The sequence below is a fragment of the Abramis brama genome (assembly GCF_963993115.1).
Source record: "Abramis brama genome assembly, chromosome: 11".
Classification (NCBI taxonomy): Eukaryota; Metazoa; Chordata; class Actinopteri; order Cypriniformes; family Leuciscidae; genus Abramis; species Abramis brama.
The window spans coordinates 26,391,513-26,415,333 of NC_139973.1; the positions used below are offsets into that span (position 1 = coordinate 26,391,513).

The window sequence follows — 23,821 nt, forward strand, 5'->3', positions numbered from 1 at the left end:
CCCTTAAAACATTTATATAATTTGTTTGGAATAAATATTTTAAGTCTGCAACTTGTTACTGTATGTGGGAGTTCAAAGCAGTTTGTATTGTTAGATTATAATACATTTCCTCTCTCATTTTCCAGGGAGTGAAGCAACTTTTCCATAAACAAAATTCTGATGCTGACTCAGAGGATGGAGTGATAGTACCAGAGATCCACTGTCCCTATCACACAATAATCTTACTTTGTTCAGACACATCATCTTTGAATGACTGGGATCTTGATCTTCAGACACCTGATTTATTTTATTTTAATATTATAAACTAGCAAATATTTCAATTTCCTCTAGATTAAAACAAACACAGTTCACAAGTACACAAGAGGTTGCACTTTATTCTTATTAGTCTATGCTGATCTTGGATTAGCATACCAACAGCATATGAATGTTAAGGGCATAGTTCACCCAAAAATAAAATTCTCACTTATTTTACTCACCCTCATGCTGTCCCAGATGCATTTTACTTTCTTTCTACAGATAAACATGATTTAAGATTGTAAGGAAAGTAATCCATCTCTGCGAGTCCTAAAGACGCTTTAAAAACCACACACAGTGACCGTGACGGTAATCCATGTGACCTCAGTGGATGAATCAATGCCTTCTGAAGTGAAACAATAGGCTAGATAAAAGAAATACTAATAATGTAACTTAACTATTAAAAATCACTTCCGACCAACTGTCTTACAATCCACTTGTATTATATGGACTCACAGAGATGGATTATTTCCTTAAAAATCTTTGTTTATGTGAAGAAGAAAGTCATATACATCTGGGATGGCATGAAGGTGAGTAAATTAGAGAATTCTCATTTTTTGGGTGGACTATCCTTGTACTGCTTGTATCCAGTCACTGCTTTGTTACTTGTACTGCAACAGGAACTGTTCAAAGAATCATTGCAACATTTAAAATGTATATGAATTTTTAAAATGCATTCTGTATTTGTAATTTTTCAAATTGTGTAGTAATGTACATCATGAGAATACTGTGCATTACATGTATATTATGCAGTTAATGTTTTGTGGATTCTGGTCTTTCCTGTCACAACATAATTGCATTCAAGACTTTCACTTTGATACTTGTGTATATGCTTTAGTGACAAAGAATGTAAATTTATTTCAATTCATATTTTCAATTACATTCATTTAACTGGTGTCAGAATGAGAGTCGTAGATCCAAATGCAAGCAAGCAGTTTATTGGTGACAGACAGAAACAGGGATAACTCAAAACACCACGTATAGCAGGCTGGCGACCAGACTACTACAATCCCAGGAGAGTAAGAGTGACAGGAATAAACCCAGCGCAGATGCGAACTGGAACTGGATGAGAACTCCAAAACGATCTCCAGAAGCCTGGATTCACAGACGAGATCGAGGAAATAACTCCGCAAGGAAACTCTGACACAGGAACTGGGTAAGAGCACAAACAAGAGTGACGAACCGACACATGCAATAATCACTCATGCTAGATATAGGCAGCTAACAAACAGAATTAACTAGCTGCAGCTGCGGACTGTCTAAGTGATCAGCTGGTTTCTAAGCAACAAACAAGCAACACACAGATCCCACACCCACAAACATACCAACAGATACACAAAATGAACACATGATCGATGAACCGTGACAGTACCCCATCCCCTAAGAGTGCCTCCTGGCACTCCCAGGAGAGCCTACCTGGCGATTGTAATCATCGATAAAGGCGTTAAGAACAAGAGGAACAGGTGAGCACACTCAGGTAAACAAGGACTCAAACAAGGGAGCAGAGAACATAAGGAACAGGTGACAACACTGACAAACGAGGACTCCATCTAGACAAGAGGGCGTGATACAGGGAAACAAGGAGGAAGGAACAGGAGCACATGGCCAACACAAACAGAGCCATATGTTGAAGTACAACACAAACATAGATACATGAAACAGACAGAGACAAAGCTGCCAGGGCAGAACCCTGACAGTACCCCCTTCTAATGGACGCCTCCAGACGTCCAAACCAGGCATAGAAGTCCACAGGGGCAACAACTGGGGAGGTGGGTAGGGCGAAAACATGGAAGTCCCAAACTGACCAGGGAACACAGAGGGAGGGATGGGGCAGGTAGGAACAGAACCGGGAAAAAAGTTCAAGGCTGACAAAGGAGGTGCCAGCTTAGGGGAACCATAACCAGGAAATGCAGAGGGTGGGATGGGAGGAATGGGAACTTGATAAGAGGCACTCTTGGACACAGGAACTGGCCTAACTGATCTGGGCTTGACAGACTTGGGGGCAAAGACAGAACTGGTAGGATCGGTGAAGGTCTTGGAAACCAGTAGTGGGACTGACTCAGGTGCTCCCTCCTGGGTAGCGCTGGCGTGCAAGGTGACTGACTCGGGAGCGCCCTCCTGAGCTGTGCTAGCGTGCACGGGGACTGACTCAGGAGCGCCCTCCTGGGCTGCGCTCTCAGGAACAGCGGACTCGGGAACAGCTTCCTCTGAAGCCGGCTCGGAAACAGCGCTCTCTGTAGCAGACTCGGGAACAGCTTCCTCTGAAGCTGGCTCAGAAATAGCTTCCTCTGAAGCTAGCTCGGAAACAGCGCTCTGTATCAGACTCGGGAACAGCCTCCTCTGAAGCTAGCTTGGAAACAGCGCTCTCTGTAGCAGCTTCAGGAACAGCGCTCTCTGTAGCAGCTTCGGGAACAGCTTCCACTGAAGCTGGCTCGGAAACTGCTCTCAGCAGCGGTCACTGGAACTGAGTTCACAGGAGTGGATACTGGGACCGCTCTCTCAGCAGCGGGCGCAGGGACCGCCTTCACAGCAGCGGGCGCACATTCTGTGGTAACAGATTTGGCAGAAATTTCTAGGGACTTGACAAGATTTGTAAGACATTCAGAGAAGGCTTCTGCAGCAATAAGAACAGGCATCTTGGAACTAGCCTCTGCGAACATGTCAGGACTGGTAGAAATTGTCTCGGAGGGAATGACACTACTAGTCAACGGCTTATAAATTGATTTCACTGGATTTGATACCTCAGGAACCACTGGATCTGGAACTTGAGAATGGAAAATCATAGACTGTCTTGTGCGGGCCTCTCTCTTCTTCCTCTTTCAACGAGCTGATACTGTTTGCTGGACTGCCTGTGTAACATCTTTAGCTAACTCAGCCAACCCAGGCAGAATAGCAGTAACCTTCGGCGACTCAGCAGTGACTGAAACAGACTTGGCAGACTCTGGTTCTTGAATAACAAATTTATTCAGATTTTGAATCCCACTTACTGCGATTAACAAGGTACCTAGCGAAACCCCAGAAATCCAGGATCTCCAGCCCCTTCATCTCCCACCGAGGCAAAGGGTCATCAAGGCAGGAGTTAAAGATGTCCTTGAGAGCAGCGTCATTATGATCTACCCCCACAGACATGGTCCAAAAGAATTGGGCAAAACCCCCCACCTCAGAGCCATCCTGGTGAAGAGCAGTGAGACCACAATGACGAGCCATTCTCTCCCGCATGTTAGCAGGTGGCAGAATCTTGATGCTCATTCAGCTGAGTCCTGAACTGGCCCGTACATTCTGCAATTTCGCCGTGCTTGCTGGATCCATTTATGGTCGGTTCATTCTGTCAGAATGAGAGTCATAGATCCAAATGCAAGCAAGCAGTTTGTTGGTGACAGACAGAAACAGGGATAACACTCAAAACACCATGTATAGCAGGCGGGCAGCCAGACTACTACAATCCCAGGAGAGTAAGAGTGACAGGAATAAACCCAGTGCAGATGCAAACTGGAACTGGATGATGAGAACTCCAAACGATCTCCAGAAGCCTGGGTTCACAGACAAGATCAAGGAAATAACTCCGCAAGGAAACTCTGACACAGGAACTGGGTAAGAGAGCACAAACAAGAGTGACGAACTGACACCATGCAATAATCACTCCCGCTAGATATAGGCAGCTAACAAACAGAATTAACTAGCTGCAGCTGCGGGCTGATTAAGTGATCAGCTGGTTTCTAAGCAACAAACAAGCAACACACACACAGATCCCACACCCACAAACATACCAACAGATACACAAAATGAACACATGGATCGATGAACCGTGACAGGTTGTATAAGTCACAATTGAAACGGTTGATGATTGTTAAAATATATTTACAATTTTAAATGTTAGAAGATAGTATTAATTAAATGAAATAACTAAATACAATTATCAATTTAAAAAAAAATGGCAACAAGAACATTCTTTGTGTGACATATGTAATGAAATGCCCTTTGAGGTCTGTATCTGACAGCAGGCCACAATTGTAATTTTCCTATTGTTTAAATTCCTCTTATTTAAGTGATCATTAATTTTGATGGTGTAAATGTATATCATGCTAACAATGAGTAGTGTGATGGCCATGGTTGCCAACCTTTTTTGATGGCTGAATATATCACACGTTTGCTAGTATTCTCTTTAAATTGTAACAGCTGAACCTAATCAGAGCCTAACATGCAAAAGAATCATCAGGAATAAACAAATATTCTCCGAAAACATTGGACACTATACAATATTTTAAGTATTATATACAGTACTTTAATGTACAATTGACCCTTCGCTAAGCCACGCCCAAAAACCGCCACAGGCCAATCGTGGCTTAGCAACTGTAACTAGGCGCGGGAGGTCTGGCAAGCTTTCGAGCGAGGGAAACATGCCGAAGCGTTGTGCGTATGGATTGTGCAAATCTGATACCCGGTATCCTAAAAGTTTTGACGGGGTGGTGGATTTTGTTCCCTTCCCGAAACCTAAAACCCAAGGGGAGAAATGCCAGGCGTCATCTTCATTTATATAGCGCTTTTAACAATGTAGATTGTTCCAAAGCAGCTTTACATTGATAATAGGAAATTAAAAGTAAAGTGTTTTGGCTTTATAGCAGCTCTAGAATAAAGTTATTGTCCAGCTCGTGGATCAAGCAGTGTGATTAAAGGCAAGACGGAGGCTCACTGACATAACTTAACGTTACTTAAAAATATATTTGAGCATTTTGTTAATCGACGGCCAAACCGTTACCCCAATCCGATCGCGACTCTCCCGTTAGTTCTAGTAAAAGTAAAAGGTAGTTAGTAAAAGGAGGGAACATCACGGGGCTTGCCGGAGATCTCCAAGGAAAAGGTTGGTATGCAAACTTAATCAGTTCATAACAGTAAGTTAGTCCGACGTGTGAGCAGTAACGTTAGCCTGGCGCGCTAAAAATATAAGCGGGAGAATGTTATCATTGCAAAATGGTCAGGCTAATGTCTTGCGTTTATTCCACAATACATATGGATAAGCTGTTTGTTTTATAAATATTAGAATATTTTAAAATTTCACTTACCCTGCTGGGCATGCACATAGCTGTTCCTCAAATTTGTGTGTTTCCCATTAGAATGGTCAGCGTACGAGACGGTTGCTGCTTGCGCTGGGACCTAACGTTATGCTTTAACTTCAATTTTGATGAAATTATTCTCTAATCATTTGCATATTATGTCGTGGATATAGCCCTCGAATGCATACTGCAGTATCGCACTCTCGCATTTTCACCTGTTTGCCAAAAATGACTAATTATCTCCTTAGGAATGTCTGAAACCAGTGCATACATACTGTAATAGACGTGCCATGCGCAAAAGCTTGACAGGCGTAGCAACAGTAACTAAGGAGGGCGGGGCTTAGCGAAGGGTCAATTACACCTGAACCAGAGCCATAGAGAGAGAGAGTTGCGACAACGGAAGTTCAAAATGCTTAGTTGTCACGTGATTCGCGTAGACCTCAGATAGTTCCAGGAAGTGCTTCGGAATCAACTAGCATGCTTTAAAACACAAGTTTATTTGATTCAGATGTACTGATAATATACAATCTTATTCTTTAAACGTCTTACCTTTTAAAAGTGCATCACAAACGGTCTGTTCTACCGCGCTGTTGTTACTTCCGGGAACTATTGAGAGGCTCTACGAGCCGCCATTGCTGTAAAAAAAGCGTTCCATTGTTGTCAATGGAGTTGTCGCAACTCTCTCTCTATATGGCTCTGACCTGAACAAACTGAATAGATCTCTTGTGCTCCTAAAAGCTTCTGTCGACAAAGTAGTAGCAGCAGGTAAATACAGATAAAATTAAAAAACAAACCTAACTTAATATCACTAAAATGAAACAGAAAGCTGCGATTACAGACGCTCAAATCCACACATAAACACATCACTGACGTCTTCACTTCCAGGTGAAAAAGCTGTCAATCAAAAACTCAGTAGCCAATGAGAACACACTGCTACTAGCCCCGCCCCCACGAGAGAAATGTGTCAGAACAGCAAACGAAAACTTCAGAAGCGTAAACGAAAACTTCAGAAGCTTAAGCGAAAACTTCAGAAGCGTAAATGAAAACTCTGGAAGCGCATTTGTAAGTTAAGATCAGCGAAATAAATATGAGAAATAGTTAGCAAAACATGCAGTGTATTAAAAACGAAGTCAAAAAATTTGCCTGCGATTTATTCTTTTTCAGTTTCAAAGATATTTTATTCAGTTTCAATTTATATTTTCATTAGTTTCTTGAAAAGTTACGTTCATTATTATTGAGCTGAGATTTTGAAGCCCAAAAAAGACCACCCACTGGAACCAAATATCTCAGGAACCGAATATATTGTAACACCGGCAATCCGCACACGTCACTGGAGTCTCAGCCAATTAGAGCGCGGTAAGGTTTTAAACCGCTGTTGCTGTTCTATTTCTATTTCAAACATCATCTTTTATAATTTTTTTTGATCAACTGAAGTGGTTTAGTTTGTGCCGATGGACTGTGTATTGACATCATCTTGCCTTTAAGCGTAAAATCTCCTCAATGGGATCCGATGAAAAGGGTGAGTTTGTGCTGCTGCCTGATGATAACCATTTGTTTGCGTTAGCCTCATGCTAGCTGGTTTGAAGTGCCACATTATTTATCTGTTATGTTTGTGTAATTTAATGATCAAAATCATCTTCAAATAAAAACATTTTCAAAAGGCAGTTTGTAAATTGTAATGTAGTAATAAACCCTTGTGTTAGTGATGATAACTCATATATCAGCCTGTCAAACTACAGGACACATTTTAGTTAAAATATGAGATTTTTTTTTATACTTGTAACGTTAAGTAAACTTAGTCGAATAAATGTTAAAATAGATAGTGTCGGACAGTATAATCAGAGATTGAAATTAAGCTTCATTTAACTGACGAGGCTGGACGGCGCGCTGTAGAGCGCCAAACATAGTCCTTTATGGATGGATGGATGGATGCTTGGTTAAAACCATGTTTAGCATAAAGTGTTGATAAAACACTATGTTTTATGTACTGTTTTTGTATAGATTGGGTGGACGTGGCAAACAACGTTTTGTTGAAATGTCACATTAACCTGAGGCTGGAACGGATCTCGGAGTGTGATGCAAATGTGTTTGTGGCTTTGTATGAGGCGATCTTGGGAGAGAAAGTTCCAGGTATTCTCGTTGCTTCAGCCCTGTGCAAAACATTTCTGGCAGGTTTTGCGTTTTTGCCCTCCAGCAATAATGCTGCATTCACGTGCCATCGGAAATGTCATACTTTCCACTTCTGAATTCGTGATTACGATCTCATCGCCTTCAAATTTGGACTTGAGAGAGTGTTCATGTCCATTTAAATATTTTTTTTTTAAAATAATTAAGACACAGGTAATATTATCTACTATAATTCCGAAAGCACGTGAAGGCAGCATAAGTCTGACGCTTTCTCTTCTCTCCTTAAGAGTTATGTTATACAGTGTGGGTATAAAAAGTCTACATGCACCTGTTAAAATTACAACCTTTTGAGAGGCAAACAATTAATCCATGTAAAATCATGTAATATTTTTCAACATATAAAGCAAATAGAAACTTTTAAGAAGAAAAATCTACAATTATCTTGTTACATAAATGTGCACACCCTTTCATAATGGGGCATGGTACTTTGTTTGTAATTAACCAATCACATTAAAACTCTTACTAAAAAAAGATAGTTATTGATATCCTCTTGCCATTTAAGTGTTGCTGATTAACCCTGAATAAAAATCAGGGGCCATATTCACAAAACATCTTAAAGGTACAATAATAAAAGTAAAAAAATATCCAAAAACCACTGGCACAGTGTTATATATTTCGTTCAATTGTGTACTTAAGTTATCCTAAATGTTTTCAAGAATTTGTAAATTCAGAGAAATCCACAATTTTAAATAGTGCCCGTCACTCTTCGCCTGTCAATGACATAATATCTGCATTATCCCTGGTTTCCGCTTGTACTGCCATAGTAACCATGGCAACATCCGTGGACAACTGCCTTACGTCTATTGGCACGCTGTTGTTTCGTTCAAAACATGGACCATGCAGACTTAGGGACGAAAGGAGAAATAAAACGACGATCAATATCGGCGTGGCGTTTTCGAGATGCTGAGAGCTTCGCGACAACCCTCGGCTTGACAGAGACGCCGCAATTGCATGTGCTTTATTAGACAGGTGAGCAAATGTACATAAAAACATAAATTATATATAGCTCAACATGATGAAATGTTAGAATATGATATGTTATTCTAATGTTGATCTAGCTTACTGCTAGTCTCGTACAGCCAACAAACTAACACATAGAATAACAATATAACTCTCAACACACTCAAATGCAGTTTAGTATGATAGTGTGTAGACCTAGTAAAACAGCGCTGCGTTACCTCACAATTTAATTTGTCAAATAAACTGACCTGTATGATTAGTAATTCAGGACTTGCAGGTAGTTCGGTAGAATGAAATGTCCTCATTCCTTCATATCCAACAGGACTTGTGTCTGGCGCTGCTATCTCTCTCTAATTAGCAATTGCGCCCTGCTTCATACCACAGTCATGTTAAAAAACATGAATGTATTTACTCATCCACAACCTTATTTACCCATAAACATTATTAGATCCATCGGCATGACAAGTTCCATGATTCCACTCTCATTCACTGCATCAATCTACGCCTTTGTTATTGTTTTGAAGAGGTTAGTGACCCCTAGTGGTGAAAAATACATATTGTACTTTTAAGGCTAAAAGTAGCTCCTAACTTGCCGATTTAGGAGAAACTCTTAAAAATAATGGGCGTGTCAGTCTGAATTAAAGGAATCCTAAATTTTTGCTCTAAGGTGTGTCCACCAAAGCCTGTCCACCAAAGCGTGCTCTGCTGAAAACGCCTAGCTGTGGGCGCTTGAGAGCGTTTTGGCAGCGCAGCATTTTTTTCAGTTGAGACCATAGACTGAGATGCTTTGCTTGTTATGATACGGAATATCCGCGGAAGTGTTACTAGTATCTTATTTCACAGATAGTTTGTTTCTGTGTTGTTTCTATATAAAAATGTCTATACAATGTAAAGTATTTGGTCTGGCTCTCGTTTGAAATTATTTTGTTCCGTTATTATGCTTGTTGTTGTCATCTGTTGACGTTGTACAAACAGAATGTGGCGGTTGGTCGTGGTGTGGTATTTGTCCCGCCCCTCCTCCACTGTGATTGGATGGCTGGGTAAAAAATGACAGTGATGAGCGCTGCGTTTTACCCAAAGTTGAAATTTTTTCAACTCTCGGCGACCGGTAAAACAGCGCTGAGTGCTCAGTGCTTGAGCGTTAAATGCATGCTCAGCGCCTCGTTATGCTCATGGCGTTCTAAAAACGTGGCGCTCCCACTGAAAACAATTGGAAAAATACGCTAGGCGCGTGAAAAAACGCTTTGGTGGACACAGGGCCTAAGTGTATATCACAAAGCATTTTAGCGCTAAAACCAGCTCCTAAATCTGTGAAAAGTTAGGGGTAGTCAAGACGACTAAGTCACTAACATCGTCTGATGTTATATTCCTTGTACACCGCAACTTTCTCTGTGCATATGAGACACGTAGGGGTGCCCCTGTGTTCGACAAAAAAAAAATTCTGTCTCCCACTTTTCCTGAAATTGCCTGTGCTCGTCGCCAACCTTTCTCTTCACGGCACATTTTGAGAGAGACATGACTGGAACTGGGTGATGGCATATATTTTCCGTCCACTTCCGTCCGGAACCCGTTTTAACCAAGTGACTAACGTTGATACTTCCCCAGGTACTTTGCGGTTGGCTATGACAACTATTGACAACAAACGCCCCGGGAAGCTGTCACGAGACTATCTGTGGCAGCCCATAAGTGATTAAAAAAAAGCGTTTTTTTTTTTTTTTTATCACTAATGGGCTGCCATAAGACTCAGCAAAAAGGTGCGTTTCAGAACAACGCGCGGGCTGCACTAACATTAAACTTTGATGTCAAGTAGGGGGCCACAAAATATCATTGAGGCCCCAGGGCCGCGAGTTTGAGACCACTGATTTAGATGATTTAACGAGTTTAGCGAATTCTTCCTCTTCTGTAGCAATGAATGAATAACATTTTTCCTTAAGGAGACTACAATGCACTGCCTGATGCGATACTGTAGTAGACGGTTGCATGGTTATAATTTTCTCCCTGATATTATCAATCTTATAAGTGAAGAAGTTCATAAAGTCATTACTGCTGTGCTGCTTGGAAACTTCTGGGCTTGAAGCTTTATTTTTCGTTAGTTTAGCCACTGTTTCAAATAAATACCTAGGGTTTTGTTTATTTTCTTCTAATAGGGTTGAAAAATAAGCAGATCTAGCAGCTTTTAAGGCCTCTCTGTATGCAATCGAGCTCTCTTTCCATGAAATGCGAAATATCTCTAGTTTTGTTTTCTTCCAGATGCGCTCCATTTTTCTGGCTGCTCTCTTAAGGGCCCGAGTGTGCTCGTTGTACCACGGCGTTGGACTATTTTCTTTAATCTTCTTTAAGCACATCGGAGTAACTGTGTCTAAAGTGCTTAAGTTTCTGTCGCAATATCGAGTTCTTCCAAGCAGGGTGGGAATTATGTAATTTTAGGGGCAAGGCCATTTGGCCTCCACCTTTTCTTTTTTTTTAGGGGCACCAAGGCCATATGACAGGGCACAAAGGCCATTGAGTACAATTCAATGGTTTTCCCATTCAGATTGATACCATAACATCCTAATTTGGAATAAGACATGGATTATGACTTTTTTAATAAAAAAAACATTTTTTAATGAGAGAGAGAGAGAGAGAGAGAGAGAGAGAGAGAGCGCGCCATTACATCCAGAAGGTATACACCCTCACACAACAATAGAAACAACATAAATGCCAATAAAAGCATTCAGAAACAACACAAATGCCAATAAAAGCATTCAGAAACAACACAAATGCCAATAAAAGCATTCAAAATATTCATTCAGTCCTCTATATCATGTGAGTGTGAGAGAGAGAACCATTTCATCCAGAAGGTATACACCCTCACAATCATTATCGCTCAGCGCTCAATGCAGTTTGCTTCGCGCTCCACTCAAATCGCCCCCCGCTCGCTCCAAAAAAGGAAAAAAATCTACATGTATATCACTTGTAGCGGTCCCCAAGCTTTTTTGCGCCACAGATCGGTTTAATATCAGACAATATTTTCACGGACCGGCCTTCAAGGTGTGGCGGATAAATACAACAAAATAAAATGATACGAACGGCATAAAAACTGGGGTATTTTTTTAGCCTATAATAATAAACGTGAATCCAATGTGTAGGCCTACTAGCAACTTTATTAGCAGCGTCCTCTAACATCGCGCCTAAAAACAACTGAGAAAGTCTGAACAAACAAAATGCCCCCAAAAGAAAAAAATCTCTATGTTTTCAGTGCTGATGCGATGTAAGGGTGGCGCTGCTGCCAATAAAGCAGAGAGCAGTCTGTTTTCTTTCGTTTTGAATTGTTCTGTTTAAAAGTAGACATTTCAAGCTTTATATATATATGTCTCAGGTCTGTGAGGCAAGTAGGCTATACGCTGAGTTTCGGTTCATTTATGAGACAAGCTCCAGTTTCGCCGGCGCCTTCGTGTCTGATTATCTATTTTCTAATATATTCACTTCTAATTTATTAAATCCAGACAATTGGTTGATGAAACATTGATTAAAATTAAGATACAATTAATACAAAACGAAATTAAATTTAAAGACAGGCTTTGTGCTTTCTGCTTGAGGTCTCTGTGAAAGTTTTATAAAGCAGTCTTTTAGTGCCGCTTTCAGAGCGCTCACGTCCGTAACGGAGAACTGTCCAGTCTGTAACATTGTTTTTTTTTTTTTGTGCGTGAAATAAATTTCTAAATAAATGCGACTTATAGTCCAGTGCGACTTAGGCTAGGCCTTTATGTGTTTTTTCTTCTTCATGGCGCATTTTTCGACTGTTGCGATTTATACTCCGGAGCGACTTATTAATAGTAGGCTACACCTGTATGACTTCTCATTTTCCTTTTTGAAGTACTTTTTGAACTCCATTATTGAGCTGAGTTTTGACTGAAAATAGTCTACTGTTGATGACTGTGCAAGACAGATGGATTCAGGGTCAGGCTTGACTGAGCATGCTTCAGATTCGTGGTGTGAGCGGAGCGAAACTGGAGCGGGAAATAGGGCGACGCTCCGTCCTTTTGAAATTGCCGCTCTGCGCTCTGTCCAAGATCCGCCCACTCGCGCTCCCCGCTCGCTCCCGCTCCACTCCGCTCACATGCTCTGCTTTATACATGGAACTTGGACAGGGCCAGGGCACACAGGCCACTGTGGCCGTACGATGATTTTTTTTTCACGGGGCATGAAGGCCAAAGTGTAGGGCAATGGCAGCCATGGCCGCGTGGCCGCGGTATAATTCCCACCCTGCTTCCAAGCTATCTGGGATGCTGAGATGATGGAACTGATCTGGAAGATTATTAATAAAGCAATCTTTAGTGGCAGAAGTGATAGGTCTAACATATTTGTAACACTGAGTCAGCTTTGCAGCCTTGGCTAAAAGTTTACACGAGACTAGATAATAATCTGAGATGTCTTCGCTTTGCTGCAGAATTTCAACGGCATCAACATTGATTCCGTGTGATAATATTAGATCTAGAGTATGATTATGAAAATGAGTAGGTCCTGACACGTGTTGTCTAACTCCAATAGAGTTAAGAATGTCTTTAAATGCCAATCCCAATGCATCTTTTTCGTTATCCACATGTATATTAAAATCACCAACAATTAGGACTTTATCTGCAGCCAGTACTAACTCTGATAGAAAGTCAGCAAATTCTTTGATAAAGTCTGTAAGGTGCCCTGGTGGCCTGTATACAGTAGCCAGCACAAATCTCAAAGGTGATTTATCATTTACACTATATATTTCTATATTAAAGGGGTGGTAAAACACCTTTTTTCAAAGGCTTGATTGTGTTTGTGGGGTGCACTGTTCATGCTTCGTTGTTAAAAATGTGCATTATTTTTCACATATTTAACCATTATTCTACACTGCTCTGTCCCTCCTTGTAAAAACGGTCGGATGATTGCCCCCCCCCCCCCCCAAAAAAAAAAACGCAATGGGCTCAGATTGGTTAGCTGGCCCAGTGTGTTGTGATTCGCTAACCGCCAAGTGCATGTTGTTCGGAAACGTCATGCCCCTTACCTTTACCGGTAGTTTGTGCTTCGGTGTATTATAAACAATGGCATCAATATTGCCATACCAATTTGAGCCCGAATCAGACCCAGAGAATGTGAGTGGCGAGGATCGACAAGAACGGCTGTTAAAGGACGTTTCAGAATGTTTTTTTTTTTTTTTTTTTTTTTTTTTTTGACTACAGATCTATTGTGATCGCTACTGACTATATGGCACTGTTACTTTTGTATTTTTAGAACGATTGTAGCCAAATATCTGTCGCCAGAACTATTAACCCAATACGAACACTAAACATTGGCTTTACAACAGTAGCCAAATCAAACACAAAACCATGTTTAGGCCTAAAAAAAAAATTTGTTTGGTTCCGGTTTCCGACCGACCCTGTCAATTTATGTGCGACCCAAATTTATTTTATGAGCTTGGGGAAGAAATAATACAAATTAAATAAATACACAAATAAAAAACTTTGAGGCGAACTTTACCTTAACCTTAACATTTTACCAATCGAACAGACGCGGCTACAACATTATCTGCCACGCAATTTCGTCTAGCCTACATCAATTTTGGGTTCAAACCCAAACACGCCCTGCACACTACACATACTTAACAGTGTTAAATGTGAAAATACTGTTCGATAGAACTGCTTTGTTACCACAGTTATCTGCGTGCTTCCTCAGCGATGAAGTTCCACATTTGCGGCTATCCAACACGAAAACAACATATGCCTTTCACAATATTTTCTTCAGATAACTCCAAATTTCTCCCACACACTGGACTTGATTTTTGATGACGTATTGTCGACAACTTTACAATCTCCACTAGCTAGGCCTATTCTTTTCTTCAACTCCTCAGCATCCATCTCGACGACTGCAAGCAGATCGCGCTTGCGGTTATGATGAATTTTTAAAAATGAAAGTAGCCTAGGTAACGTTATAGATCCTGGGATGGCGTGGCGCGTGGGCACAAATAAACTGATGTGGATTTTAAATTATTTTATCAACTTGAAATACAGGCATATTTTTGTAGATGTGTTCCTAAAAATATGCATATATTTTTACGTTTGCATGTGATTGTTTTAAACCCGTGTTTCCCCCGTTTGTATTGAGGTTAATACAATTAAAGGTATAGATGAAACATTGCTTGAGATGTCTGTTTTTTTGGAGTAGAAAAAAGTACACACATTTAAAATCAGCGTGTGTGTGTGTAACATGCTGGGGCACACAAGGTGGTATAGGTACATGTACATGTAATATAGGTAGGCTATGTTATGAAAAAATAGAGAGGTAGGAAATTATAATATTTTTAATTTTACTTTACAGTAGCAATGGATACTCTCTTGCTGCCACTGAAAAAAAATAAAAAAATAAAAAAATCCCTACCGACCTATGACCTCAACTGACAACCAACAGGTTTTTTTTTTAGGCCTTAGCATGCCTGTAGATAAACAAGCATGTAGATAAACAATACATAAAGCTATAATCAAAGAATAAATTACACTGATCACATAAACGACAACAACCACAAACATTCCAAGTTCGCTGTGCTGGTGATATTAAACAGAAGTTTGTATAAGCGGATAAGTATGAATTAGCATTTAACAAACTGGTTTGTCTCGGAGCCAAACAGCGTTGTCCTTCGTTTACTTCCTTGCTACAACGTACAAATAACAATACGAACTATTACAGGAAAACACATCAACGGAAAAACCATACTTACAGATTGTGGCTCGTAAACAACAGCTTCTGTTTATAAAGTTGGAACTGCTCCATCTTTCAGGACAAGCCGTTGTGCGACTCCTGCATTGAACTCGCGTAGATTGAGGAAGCTTTCCTCCGGAAAATGTGCAGCACAGAGAGCGACATTTGGATTATAATTATGAGGGACCGAGTTAAAAATAAATTGTAACCATTGCTCCCTAACTCCACCGTCCTTAGGAAGACTGAACAAAGTGGACCTGCAATCTGGGTGAAAATAACAGCGTTTCGACGGCATGGCGGCAACGACACTCTACTACCACAACAACTCTTCTCCAAAGCAACATAAAATGTCTTCGTCCCCTTTATTTATTGTGTTCCTAGAGGAGGGGTTTATGTAAATGTTGGGGTTAGTGATGTCACTAACCCTGGAGGAATGTCTTGTAGTACCTACCGGCCGTTTGCTGTAGTCCTTAGAAATTGATTTCTTTCAAAGCAAATATCTCCCTTTGCTTTGAACTTTGAGCCTTGTAACTTTGCAGATGTTGTTTATGCTCAAACAGCAACATTACACACTAGCTAAAGTTAAAAAAGTGAAATCACATTCAACCACCCCTTTAAGCACCAACACTTCAAAAGAATTATATTTGAAACTAGACTTAATAATTCTGAAAATATGACTATAAATTACAGCAACACGTCCCCCTTTGCCTTTCAGACGAGACTCATGTTTTTAACAGTAATCTTGCGGGGTGGTCTCATTTAAAGTAATGTAATCGTTTGGTTTTAGCCAGGTTTCTGTCAAACACAGCACATGTAGATTATAGTCTGTAATCATATCATTAACAATAAGTGCTTTTGAAGTAAGGGATCTAATATTCAGCAACCCAAGCTTTATCATTTGCTCATTTGTATTATATCTGTTTTTTTTTTTTGTTGAACATCAATTAAAGGTCCCGTATAATGCCCCTTTTCACAAGATGTAAAATAAGTCTCTGATGTCCCCAGAGTGTGTATGTGAAGTTTTAGCTCAATACCCAACAGATCATTTTTTACAGCATGTTTAAATTGTCATTTTTTGGGGCTCAGAAAAACGCGCTGTTTTAGTGTGTGCCCTTTAAATGCAAATAAGCTGCTGCTGGACAGCACAGGGGGCGGAGCTTCATGAGCGCACGCTCAGTCTCTCAGGACAATTTCATCTCACGGAATGATGATAATATCAGAAACTCTCAGTAACGGTGTTCATTTCGAGTCGGACAATAATGCCTACAGAGTCAGATTGCTGTATAGAGATGGAACAGGTATAGTTTAGTGGTTTAATTACGGTTATAATGTATTTGTCATCTGCTTGTATGTATCCATTATTAATAGCCTACAAGTCTCCTGTTTCGGACCAGGTCCGAATGATGATCAAACATATACTGATGAGTTTAATAAAGTTTATTGTACATCACACAAAAGATGAAGCGTCAGTTTTACTTCAGAAAATCACCGTAAGAGGTGAGTAAACACAGTAAGTTATAAGAAGTGCGCAAGTACATAAACGAATTTCGGTAGAGTTGAGTGAGCATTTTCTTTAAAAACAAAATAATTCCACCTCGTCTTGGCTGCCTCAGATTTCGGGAGTAAATAGAGAGTGCTATGTGGATTAATACATCCAGCCACACAACACCTACAACTCTTGGGAGACATTCTCGTCAGTGCAGCAGCTGTGAACTCGATCAGGGCGGGTCTATGTTGAAACGGCAGTGTCTGTCAACACTCGTGGGCGGGGCCTGTGCTTAGTGACGTCACTAAAACAGCATTCTGAAAACAGGTCGTTGGGAGACAGTGCTGATGATTTATGGGGATTAATAAAAAAGGAGTGAGTGGATTTTTATCACTATTGGCTGGTTGTGTACACACACTGCCAACACACATGTCCAAACAGCATGCAAAAGTGAATTTTGCATAATAGGGGACCTTTAAATTTTTACCCTTAGATGGGTTTGGAAGTTTTTTGTATATCCTAATTCGAGGAACAGACACAGTCTCTATACGCCCTCACGCATCACAGCCCGCCAAAATGGGAGTGGCTTAGCGTATATAAGGAAGGGCTCGGGGGCTGCTACCCTGATTTTCGTCTCTTCAGCGAAGCTCTTTGCATCGCTGGACTCCGAGAGAAGCCGCCGTCGAAGCAAGCGATCAAGCAAGCCGAGGAAAGAGTCTGAGGAAGCCGGCCGTCTTCGCCGCCTTCAGCCATCCGTGCCTGCTTCGCTATCCGGTGACAGTATCCTTTTTGCTGTGCTTCTATTGTGTGCTCGCCGCCACGACACACTTTCCTAAAAGAGCGTGAGGCATTTATTTCAAAATGCCTCGCATTTCCTGTGGCTCTTGCCGAGCCCCGCTCCTTTCTCCGCAAGACTCCGCTCTCCAGTCTCCTCGATTCTCTCTCAGTAGACGGAGTCGCCGAGAAGGAATATAACCAGATTCCCCCAGTGGAATAGGTGGTCGCAGCGCACCTTTGCACGCCAGATGGCGCTCAAAGTCTGCCCTCCCGTCCAAGGCCTGCAGGACCACGTCAGCACTCGTCGGCCGCGCCTTCGCCGCCGGACAGGCTGCTTCCGCCTTGCATTCAATGGGAGTTCTTCAGATCCTCCAGGCCGATCTCCTCCGACATAGGTGAATCTGAGCGATCCGTGTTCCTCAACGCCCCGTTCTCCCCCACCGGCCTCTTCGGCCCAGCGGTAAGCGGGATTGTGGATCGTTTTTCGGAGGTACAGAAGGCATCGCAGGCCATGAATCTCTTCCTGCCCCGCCGCTCGAGCTCAGCTGCAGGCCGCTCTCAAGCCCAGCCTCCTGCACGTAGCTCTACACAGCACTCGTCTCAGCCTCCGTCTTCGCAGCGATGATAGGGCGGCCGCCCTAGATCACGCTCAGCCAGCCGTCACAGACCGCCTCCCCCCCGGGGACCCCGGCCCAAGATCGTGCTGAAGTCTGAGCCCGCAAAGTTCTCCTAGCAGCCGCAAGGAGGAAAAGATGGTCAAGTACCGCCGTGGCCGGACCGCCATCAAAACGCCCAGCTCTGTCAGTCCCCTTAGAAAAGGCTACTGCAGTAGCGTACACCGCAGCCAACGAGTCAGTTACACAACTCGCTCGCCTGCACACAAACGCCGTTCTCACGGCGACCCAGAGAAATCTCAAAAATAGTATAATGTCTGGTTATCCGGCTCACGCCGATGGTGTTATGAGTGTAGAAAATGTGCCCACGTCCCAGTGCTCACCCCTACACACAAGCACGATCTCCCCTGTGTCTCTCACAGAGCTCACTCACATAAAGCGGGCACGCGCCGCTCGAGTGTTAAGCGTAGGAAATGTGCCCACGATTCAGTGCCCACACCTACCCACTGCCCGCTCTGTTACACGGTTATCCCAGGGGTCAGATCCTTTAAAGCTCCCAAACACTGGCCGTGTTGTGAACGTAAGCCCTGTGCCCGCTCACGAGCGCTCACACTTACTGATAAACACATTACCCCCGACGCCGCTCTTGCGTCACGGGTTTCTCACCACAAAATGTTCTCCGTCCAAAGCGACCGAGTCATTGAGTGCTGTCCAGCCAGTCACCGCTATCAGCGAGCCTCCGTATTCGAGCATCGACAGCGCGCGCCGCGGCAATACCTCTGATACAGGTTCCCTATCCCGCGCAGTGCGGCGATCAGAACCCACAGGCCATTCTACCCCTAGCTATGCATGTGAAAGCATGGGAAGCGATCCCTGGCGTGTTAGAATGGGTGCTGAATATATAAAGCAGGGCTATTCGCTACAGTTCGCTCGCCGTCCCCTGCGCTTTCGAGCACGGACCGAGACGAGAGTGAATACAGAAGTAGCTCACCTACTTCATGCAGAAATAGCAAAGCTGCTGTGCAAGGGGGCGATAGGTGCATCCTTCTCTGAGCGAGACAGGCTTTTACAGCCGTTATTTTCTTGTGCCCAAGAAAGACGGAGCTCTCAGACCTATCTTAGATCTGAGATATTTGAACAAAGCTCTCATGAGACGTCCGTTCAAAATGCTCACAACTAGACAAATCCTCGTGCAAATTCGCCCGAGGGACTGGTTTATTTCTCTCGATCTGAAAGACGCATACTTTCAGATTCAGATTATACCCCGTCACAGGCCATTCTTGAGATTCGCCTTCGACGGTCAGGTATATCAATACACCGTCCTGCCGTTCGGCCTGTCTTTAGCACCCCGTACATTCACGAAGTGCATGGACGCGGCCCTCGCTCCCCTGGGAAGACAGGGTATGCAAATCTTGAACTATTTGGACGACTGGCTGATACTGGCGCAGTCAGAAATAGAGCTCATATCTCACAGAACAGCGCTTCTCAGCCATCTGGAAAGCCTGGGTCTCTCGGTCAACTGGACCAAGAGCTCATTACTGCCCCGTCAGTCAATCTCTTTTCTGGGAATAGAACTGGACTCGGTGGCTATGACGGCCAGATTGTCGACACACAGCGTGCGCGCCGTATTCGACATCTCGCCGCGTCTTTCCAGAAGGGCAGTCGGGTTCCTCTGAAAACGTTTCAGAAAATGTTGGGCCTCATGGCCTCAGCTGCAGCAGTGCTCCAGCTGGGCTTACTGCGCATGCGCCCGCTACAACGCTGGCTGAAAGCGCGAGTGCCTCACCGAGCCTGGACTGCCGGCGGCTCGCGAATCAGTGTGAATCAGGGCTGCGTTTCAGCCCTGCAGCCCTGGTTGGCAGCCGAATGGTACCAGTTGGGAGTGACAATGGGAGTCATCTCGCACCGGAAAATGATCTCGACAGACGCCTCCAACCTTGGTTGGGGGGCTCTTTTCGAGGGCAGACCGGTCTATGGCCTCTGGTCAGACCGGGAGAAACGCCTGCACATAAACTGTCTAGAGATGATGGCGGTCGAGAATGCGTTGAAGCACTTCCTCCCATACCTGCGGGACCACCATGTACTAGTCCGCACGGACAATATGTCAGTGGTGTCCTACGTGAACCGTCAGGGCGGTGTCAGATCCAAAATTCTCTGCGCCCTGGTGGGACGCCTCTTCGTTTGGGCTCAGCACTCACTGCGCTCGCTGAGAGCCACGCACGTGCCCGGTCACCTGAACGATGGTCCAGACAGACTGTCCAGAGACAATGTTCCTCCGGGGGAATGGTCTTTGCATCCCCAGACAGTCTAGTTACTGTGGCGCCTTTTCGGCAAAGCGAAAGTCGACCTCTATGCGTCAAAAGACAACGCTCACTGCCCAAGATTCTTTTCAAAGAGCGAGGATGCGCTGGCCCAAGCCTGGCCCAGCGGCCCGCTGTACACTTTCCCCCCAATCTCACTGTTGCCACAGGTCATCGGGAGACTCAGGGAGACGCGCCACTCTGTGCTCCTTATAGCCCCGCGCTGGGAGAACCAAACGTGGTTCCCGGAGTTAATGCAGCTGGCAGACTCAGCCCCATGGCCGATCCCGGTGAGAAGAGACCTCCTCTCTCAAGCCCGCGGTTTGATCTGGCATCCTCATCCAGAGTGCTGGTCTCTGCATGCATGGATAATCAACGGATACCCGTTGACTTGCCAAAAGGGGTCGTGAACACGATCACGCAGTCTAGAGCTCCCTCTACGAGACGGCTCTACGCGTCTAAATGGTCTTTATTTAATAAATGGTGCACCGTCAAAAATTTAGACCCACAAACTTGTGGGGTTTCGTGGGTGCTTTGCTTCCTTCAAGAGCTGCTGGACATGGGCAGGTCCCCCTCCACGCTCAAAGTGTATGTTGCGGCCATTGCAGCATTCGCTGACTCGATGCACGGCCGCGCAATAGGAAGGAACGAGTTCATCATCCGCTTCCTCAGAGGAGCCAGGAGGATGAATCCCCCGCGGCCCCCATCGGTTCCTATTTGGGATCTTTCTCTGGTCCTGGAGGCCCTGAAAGCTCATCCCTTCGAACCTATAGAAACTGTGGATCTGAAATACCTCACGCTCAAAACAGTTTTTCTGATAGCCCTGTCATCAGTCAAACGCGTGGGTTATCAGTTAACGCCGCGTGTCTCGAGTCCGGACCTAATGATTCTAAAGTCATTCTCAAACCGAGGCATGGTTATGTCCCCAAAGTGATTGGCACTCCTTTCAGAGCGCAGGTCATTTCTCTCTCAGCCTTGCCGGCATCCGGCAGCGAGGTTGATAGTAACCTCCTCTGCCCTGTCAGAGCACTGAGAAGTTACATCACGCGCTCCGCCGCTGTCAGGCGCTCGGAGCAGATTTTCGTTTCGTTTGGAGGACGCACCAAGGGTCTCGCTGCCTCGAAACACAGTCTGTCCAGATGGATAGTGGACGCTGTTGCGGGCATCAGGGCTCATTCCACCAGAGGCATGGCCTCATCGTGGGCTTGGTCCAGCGGGATTTCTATTCATGACATTTGTATGGCGGCAGGCTGGGCCTCCCCCTCTACATTTGTTAGGTTTTACAACCTGGAAGTCCCCGCCTTGCAGGCTAAACTTCTATCAGTCTAAGTCGTGTGTATGCCCTGCTCAGATTAATCGTGCGCGGGCTACTCTTACTTGATTTAGCTCTCCTGGTTGAGCTGCACTATAAAGGGTCGTGTCAAGTTCAGTACAGACCGGCTGAGCTGCTCTGCACCCCCTACTGTGTGCTTATGAACGTGCTGGCCCACTCTGTTGGCCGCCTGATTCCCACTTATCTGTGTTCCCCGGGCTTCCCCTGGGACTCATGTAGTGGATGCTAGGCGCGCACGGCGTTGACAAGGGGTTCCCGTAGCGCAAGCAACTTACGCAATACGAGAGAACCTCTCGTAAGAGAACGTACTCGGTTACCTAATGTAACCTCGGTTCTCTCTAGAAGAGGGAACGAGTATTGCGTAACCCGCCGTGCTCGCGCCACGAGCTCATTTCGCTTCAGTCGATGAAAACCAGGGTAGCAGCCCCCGAGCCCTTCCTTATATATATACTAAGTGTAACCGCACTGGCATTAGTACATTAATATTAATATTAGCTCAAATGATCTATAGGGAATTTTAATAATTAATCATGAATATGATTAATATTTTGCATTTTACAGTTACATTAATTTATTCGAAGTTGAAAATAGATCGATTTGTATATATGAATAATCAATCACAACGAATTATAATTCATCATTCATATATCAAAAATCCTATTTCAGATCGATTATGAGATAACCCTTAATGGAAATGAATAATCATCAAACGGGAAAACTTTGTCCAGCAAAACGGCCGTAAGATTAACTTAACAATTTCCCAACAAAAATTATCTCTTTCTTATAATTTGAAGAAAGCTATTTTCTGGCCATAAAAACAACTCTCCTGTTCTTATAAGATTAGGTTACTTAAAGTAACAAATCAGCTTTGTAGCTTAAGATCGAAAACATCTCATTGACTTTAGTTATGAGCAGGCAGGCAGAATCAATCAAGTATGAATTTTAATAATTGGACTAATACATCGAACTAAGGAATATATCAAACTACACAATACACACGGATTATATGTCTATGTACATACAATACAGTTAACCAATACAAGATAACGAATAACAGATGAGAGAGGGAGAGGATGAAAGGGAGAAAGTGAAACTAAAGTTCAGGATGAGAGAGATCACCGAGATGATCTCAGCATGGCAAAATCACAGGCAATGTAACCTTTTGAGAGACAGCAAGGAATCAAATCACATTAGAAGTTCAATAAACTTATCTTGCAAAATGGTTCTCTTTGTTGCTGAAGAACGCCGAGTTCGTGCGTGTGTCCTAAGAGCAGCGTGCGTGTGTTTCTTTAAGAAAGCAGGGCTTGCTTCGGTGCGCGCGTGCTGTGTCTTCCATGCGAGCGCGAGCGCGGGAGGTTCAAAGAGTCTCTTTCTTTGAGGTGAAGTTGCCGGGAATGATTCAGGCTAAGTTCATTCAGCTCGTGAATGAACAGAGGCGAATAGGAAAACGAAACTAGACTATAGAAAAACATAAAAAGAAATAAAAGAGAAGAAAAGAGAAGCAGGCCGAAGCCGGTCCGGACTTGGGTTTCCAAAGTTTTTGAGGAGGGAGAAGAGAGAGAGGAAACTGAAGGTTTAGGCTTTTATCAGTGTCCCGTGTCCCGTGTACCGTCCCCTCTTTCGTGGTCGACGAATCCTCTTAGAGCATTCCGAGCAGAAGATTTTCTTGTGTGTTAATGTAGCCCGACCCTCGTGTGGAATCACGAGGGGGCAAAGTATGATATTATGCTCAGGGAATTAAAAACGCATGGAACCATAACGTTTATCACAGTCTCTTATCAAAAATCTTCTTCGTCATGCAGAGGAGATCAAAACAATACTAAGGACGTATATTGACAAAGATAGCAACATAGAGATACATTCTTTTGTTGAACAAAGGCACTTAAAGATTACATTACTGTAATTCAAAAACACAACTATTCTAATATCACACTGGTGAACATGCAAATCACCTGGAACACTCTTTGTACATTTTTAATAGTTAGTAAAATGAAATTTTACTAGTGGAAGTCCATATATGTCAATGTGTGTGTGTATCTGTGAGGTCGGCATCTGTTGCATCTCGTGGTGCATACCACGTGAGGGGTTGGGGGCTATTTGAGAATGTG

At 43.4% G+C, this 23,821-nt stretch overlaps 1 protein-coding gene across 6 annotated transcripts in view; it reads left to right on the forward strand.

Moving 5' to 3' along the window:
* The first annotated feature begins 6,551 nt into the window (after nt 1-6,551).
* Nucleotides 6,552-23,821, forward strand: part of LOC311092864 (centrosomal protein of 95 kDa-like) — a 198,381-nt gene continuing 181,111 nt past the window's right edge. For 4 of the 6 annotated variants that reach the window (XM_084129859.1, XM_084129861.1, XM_084129860.1 and 1 more), the window contains exons 1-2: nt 6,552-6,864; nt 7,347-7,475. In XM_084129859.1, coding sequence (XP_083985985.1) covers nt 6,846-6,864; nt 7,347-7,475 — 148 coding nt within the window. In that variant the 5' untranslated portion in view covers nt 6,552-6,845. The remainder of the gene's footprint in view (nt 6,865-7,346; nt 7,476-23,821) is intronic. The other 2 variants (XM_084129862.1, XM_084129863.1) reach the window with 2 other exon arrangements.